Source organism: Neopelma chrysocephalum, unplaced genomic scaffold (genome assembly GCF_003984885.1).
Source record: "Neopelma chrysocephalum unplaced genomic scaffold, ASM398488v2 Primary Assembly neopelma1_103b, whole genome shotgun sequence".
Classification (NCBI taxonomy): Eukaryota; Metazoa; Chordata; class Aves; order Passeriformes; family Pipridae; genus Neopelma; species Neopelma chrysocephalum.
In genome coordinates, this window is record NW_020897767.1 from 1,094,150 (window position 1) to 1,100,105 (window position 5,956).

General features: G+C 55.9%; 1 protein-coding gene across 1 annotated transcript in view; it reads left to right on the forward strand.

The window, feature by feature from the left end:
• Nucleotides 1–1,069: 1,069 nt before the first annotated feature.
• PRPF40A (pre-mRNA processing factor 40 homolog A) overlaps nt 1,070–5,956 on the forward strand; it is a 26,116-nt gene continuing 21,229 nt past the window's right edge. The window contains exons 1-2 of the mRNA XM_027695790.1: nt 1,070–1,457; nt 4,978–5,115. Of these exons, the coding sequence (XP_027551591.1) occupies nt 1,095–1,457; nt 4,978–5,115 (501 nt within the window). The 5' untranslated portion in view covers nt 1,070–1,094. The remainder of the gene's footprint in view (nt 1,458–4,977; nt 5,116–5,956) is intronic.

Here is a 5,956-nt window from a genome sequence, read left to right on the forward strand (position 1 = left end):
CCACTTTATTCAAGTGTATCTTCATTTCTTGAGAATGAATTCTTGATATTCAAGTATAGCAAATACATCAAGTATATAAAATATATGAAGCTATCAAATCTCTCTTTCCCACTGACTCGATTTACAGGCAGTGATTTGAGGTCGTATCCAATATAACAAATTCCTTGCTATAACAAATTGCTTCATATAATAAATTCCTTGCTATAATAAATTCCTTCCCTCTGACCAAAACCTTGTCAGAAGATGTGTGTATTCGTACAAACAGCTGAATACACACCCTGTGCAAAGAAAACAGCGGGACTGTGACATTTTATGGAAAAACCGAGTTACATTTGGGACAATTTCAGCTGAAGTTAACAGTGAGTTTTAACACCGTGTCAGTGTTCAGTTCTCCTTTTCTGGCCTATTTTTCGCACAGGCCTGGAGGGACAGGACACAGAGAATGGATTCCCACAAGGTTAGGATGGGATATCGGGAAGGAATTCCTGGCTGGGAGGATGGGGAGGCCCTGGCACAGGTTGCCCAGAGAAGCTGTGGGTGCCCCTGGACCCCTGGGAATGTTCCCGTCCCCGGAGCGCTCGGCGAAGGCTCTGAGGGACACGGTGAGATTGCTGGGGGTGTGCAGGGGCAGGGGTTGGACTCGCTGGTCCCTGCGTGTCCCTTTTCCCCCGGGATATTCCCTTTTCCCCCGGGATTTTCCCGTTTCCCCCCATGGCGGCCGTTCCCCCTCAGCGGCCGCGACCACCGCGCGGGGCGGGGGGGAACTGAGCCGCGCTCGGCACGTACCAACTGCACCTCACGGGGGGGGAGCGGCGCGTACCACACAGCACGGCCGAGGGGGGACCCACCGCCACCTCCCGCTCCGGTGAATGGAAGGAGAAATGGGAGGATGAGCGGCAACCCCCCTCTTTCCGTCGCCGGTGGTGCCGCCCGCCTCCCCGCGCACCGCCCCCCCGGCCCCACGTGAGCGGTTTCCCGGCGTGCCCCGCGCTCGGCCGCCGCAGCCGCCGCTTCGCTGCGCGCCCCGCGGGCCCGGGCAGAGCGGCCTCAGGGCAACCCCCGCGCGGCCGCGCCGCCCTCCCGCCGCCGCAGCCATGTCCGGCGGGGACTCCACGGCGGCCGCCGCCGCCGCGTCCCCGCAGGCGCTGCCGTTCTCGCTGCCCAAGCCGCCGCCCCTCATGCAGCTGACGCCGGGCGACGCCGTGCGGCCCGTGGGCTCGGGCGCCGACCAATCGCCGAAGAGCGCGCGGCTGGGCGCGCGCCCCGATTGGCCGGCGGGGAAGCCCGTCAGCCTCCTGGCGCCGCTGCTCCCGCCCCGCGGGGACCCCGAGCCGCTGCTGCCCTTCGGCCCCGCCGCCTCCCGCGCCCCCATCCGCGGCAGGATCCTCGGCCGCTGCGGGGGATCCCTGCTCAGCCCCGCCATGCGGCCCGGAGCCGTGGACAGGGGCTCGCTCATGGTGAGGGGCAGGCGTCGCTCGGGGGGGAGTCGGGGAGGGGGGTCGCTCACGGGGAGTGAGGGGGGATAAGGGGGCACTGAGGGTGAGGGGGGGGGACAGGGGGTCACTCAGGGTGAGTGAGTGAGGGAGACAGGATGTCAGTCGTGGTGAGGGGGGCACGCACCTGGGGAGTCCCTGCTCTCGACTCTCCGGGGGCACAGTCACAGGATGGATCAGGTTGGAATCCCAGCATTCCAGGATGGATCAGGTTGGAATCAGAGAACGGGTCAGGTTGAAATCCCAGGATGATCCCGGAATCCCAGGATGGGTCAGGTTGAGATCCCAGAATCCCAGGATGATCCCCGAATCCTAGGATGGGTCATGTTGGGGTCATGGAATGCCAGGGTGGGTCATGTTGGAATCACAGAATGGGTCAAGTTGGAATCCCAGACTCTCAGGATGGATCAGGTTGCAATCCCAGAATCCCAGGATGGGTCAGGTTAGAAGCCCAGGATGGGTCAGGTTGGAATCTCAGGATGGGTAAGATTAGAATCCCAGAATTCCAGGATTGGTCAGGTTAGAAGCCTGGGATTGGTCAGGTTAGAATCTCAGGATGGATCAGATTAGAATCCCAGAATCCCAGGATGGGTCAGGTTGGAATCCCGGGATGGATCAGGTTAGACTCTCAGGATGGGTCAGGTTGGAAGCCTGGGATGGGTCAGGTTGGAAGCCTGGGATGGGTCAGGTTGGAATCTCAGGATGGGTCAGGTTGGAGTCCCAGGATGGCTCAGGTTGGAAGGGACCACACTGGGTCACCCCGTCTCCCCTCCCTGCTCCAGCTGGACTATCCCAGAGTTAGCTGGGATGACCATCCCATGGCACAGGATTGTGTCCAGAGGGTTCTGGAACATCCCCACTGAGGACACTCCACACCCTCTCTGGGCAGCCTGTTCAGTGCTGGGTCACTGCCCAGGGCAGAAGTTCTTCCTCCTGTTCAGGTGGAGCTTCCTGGGCATCAGTTCCTGCCCGTTCCTGCTGTGCCATTGCTGGGCCCCCCCAGCAGAGCCTGGGCCATCCTCTGCCCCCTCCCTGCAGCCCCTGACACACCCTGGGGAGGGCCCCTCTCAGGGGCTGCTCTGGAGGCTGAACAGCCCCAGCTCCCTCAGCCTTTGCTGCTCCCAGAACTGCTCCATCCCTTGGGCATCTCCGCAGCCTCCCCTGGACCCACTGCAGGAGCTCCACGTCCCTCCTGTCCCAAGGAGCCAGAGCTGGACCCAGCACTGCAGATGTGCCTCCCCAGGGCTGGGCAGAGGGGCAGGATCCCCTCCCTGACCTGCTGGGAATGTTCCTTCTCATGCCCCCCAGGATCCCATTGGTCTCCAGGGCTCACTGCTGGTCAGGGACAGTTTATTGTTCACCAGGACCCTCAGGGGACACGGGGACACAGACCCAGGGGTGTCCAGGGAAGGGTCTGGAGCAGCAGGAGGGGCTGAGGGAGCTGGGGGGGGCTCAGCCTGGAGAAAAGGAGGCTCAGGGGGGACCTTCTGGCTCTGCAACCCCCTGACAGGAGGGGGGAGCCGGGGGGGGTCGGGCTCTGCTCCCAGGGAACAAGGGACAGGAGGAGAGGGAACGGCCTCAGGCTGTGCCAGGGGAGGCTCAGGTTGGACATCAGGAGGAATTTCCTCCTGGAAAGGGTGGTCAGGCCTTGGCAGGGGCTGCCCAGGGAGGTTTGGAGTGCCCATCCCTGGAGGTGTCCCAGGAAGGCCTGTCCGTGGCACTCAGTGCTTTGGGCTGGGGGACAAGGGGGGCATCGGGCACAGGGGGGACTCTGTGATCTTGGAGGGCTTTTCCAGTCTCAGGGAGTCTGAAATTCTGGGTTGCACTGCCCCTCTCTGCCCTGCCTGTGCCCTTCTTGTGGTGGAGGAGGGAGAGCTGGAAGGGCCTGTGAGGAACTTCTTTCCATGGAGGTGGCAGAGCCCTGGAACAGCTGCCCAGGGAGGGCCTGGAGTCTCCTCCTCCAGAGACATCCCAAACCCACCTGGACACATCCTGTGTCACCTGCTCTGGGTGACCCTGGTTGCTCTGGATGATCTCCAGAGGTCCCTTCCAACCCCAGCTATCCTGGGATTCTGTGAGGGCTGAGGGGAGCAGGACTCCACACCATTCCCACCCTGAGCCCCACCACAGCCACCAGCAGCGAGGGGCTGTCGGTCACAGTGGCACTGGGGTGGCAGGTCCCTCTGAAAGGACAAGAAAATGTGATGACACTCTGGGAAGGGACAGAGGAGACTTGCAGGGAGCACTGTTGTCCCTGGAATTACCTGGGCAGCACCAGAGACTCAGGAAACAGGAGCTGTCACTGCCCCTGCTGGGATTTGAGGGTGTGACCTGAGGAGGTCAAACGTTGTGTGCGGAGCATTCAGACCTATTTAGTTGCTTGTGGTCTCTTTGTGTGACTTCAAGCCCCAGGGAGTCTTCTGGGATAAGAAAAATAATGGGAAAACTGTTGCTAGAGTGAAAGGGAGCAGGGTTAGAAGAGAGATCAGGGAGAAATAACTCCCTGTGGGGGTGCTGAGGCTGGAGCCAGGCTGGGAGAGCTGGGGGGGTTCACCTGGAGAAGAGAAGGCTCCAGGGAGAGCTGAGAGCCCCTTGCAGGGCCTAAAGGGGCTCCAGGAGAGCTGGAGAGGGACTGGGGACAAGGGATGGAGGGACAGGACACAGGAAATGGCTTCCCAGTGCCAGAGGGCAGGGAGAGATGGGATATTGGGAAGGAATTCCTGGCTGGGAGGGTGGGGAGGCCCTGGCCCAGGTTGCCCAGAGAAGCTGTGGCTGCCCCTGGATCCCTGGAAGTGTCCAAGGCCAGGTTGGAGCAACCTGGAATAGTGGAAGGTGTCCCTGCCCAGGGCTTAGGGATGATCTTTCATGTCCCTTCCAACCCAAACCATTCCAGGATTCCATGAGCAAAAAGAACTGTTATTTTTTGTCCTGCCCGGTCTGTTCCTCAAAGGAAGAGGCTGCCCAGGATTATCTGGAGGTGCTCTCAGAGCTGGTGCTTCTGCTGGAATAGAAAGCTTTGAATGTGTTTTGGTAATTTAAAGAAAATAGGAAAGTGTGACTCTACCAAGTGCTAGGACAGCACCAGGATCTAGGTTTTTAGGAAAAGAGCCCGGGATGGTTGTCAGGGTAGAAGCAATTCCATGAACTTGGCCATCAAGAAAATCCTTCACCTTCTGGACTGCTGTGCCTCAGGGTGAGCTGTGTTAATCCTGTATGGAAAAACACATGGAAATAGTTGTATCCCTGAATTCCATGGGTTTTGCTGTGTGAAACCATAGGGTGAAGGATGATGGGGGTGATTCCTTTTCCATTGGGATGTTTGCACTGTTGAGTTAATGCCCATGAACTCCAGCTCTGGAGGGTTGGGAAGGGTGACCCACCTTGGGAGCTGCTTTCCAGTGCCAATCTGAAATAATTCCCAACATTCCTGTGTCATTCCTGCTGGTTTCATGCTGCTTTTCCCTCTTTTGTTGCTCTCTTCCAGATGGGACACCCGGGGATGCCCCACTACCCCCCCATGGGGATGCACCCCATGGGGCAGAGACCCCCCAACATGCCTCCTGTGCCCCACGGGATGATGCCCCAGATGATGCCCCCCATGGGGGGACCCCCGATGGGGCAGGTAAGGCTCTGCCACCAGGATCTTCTTCCTTCCTTTCATCCCATCAGGATTCCAGGGGATCCCAGGAATCTCCCACAGCAGCTGGGAAATGGAAGGGTCAAGAATTCAGGGGATTTGTGTAGAAACTCTTCTCCTGTAATTCTGCACCTCTGTATAATTTAATTATAAATAAATAAGAACCCATCATTTGGGTTTTATTGAAGGTTTTGTTACATTTGAAGAATTAAAATTAAATTAAATTAAATTAATTTAAATTAAATTTAAATTAAATTAATGTGTCTTACACACCAGGAACAGAAAGTTGTGGTGCTTCTCAGAGGTTTGTTTAATTCTTTAATTCTTAGATAAAAACCATAGTAAGGTGCAAGGGAAGAAATAATCATATATTGAATTTTGGCAAAATTCCTGATTGAACCCTAATTCTTAATAAAATAAGTATTATAATGATAATAAATATAATATTCTGGTGATGCTCCTTGTGATGGTGGATACAGAAGTGGAATCTGTGGACATTCCTAATATGAATATTCCTATTTTATTTTGAAGTCTGAGGACATTCCTAATATGAATATTCCTGTTTTCTTTTGGAACCTGTGACATGTTCTTCCCAAAAGGAATATTCTTGTTTTGTTTTGGGATCTCTTGACATAATAATAATATCTCTTGAATAATAAGAATATTCCTGTTTTCTTTTGGAGCCTGTGACATGTTCTTCCCAATAGGGATATTCCTGTTTTGGTTTGGGATCTGTCAACATTCCTAATATGAATATTCCTATTTTCTTTTGGAGCCTGTAACATGGTATTCCCAATATTAATATTCCTGTTTTGTGTTGGGATCT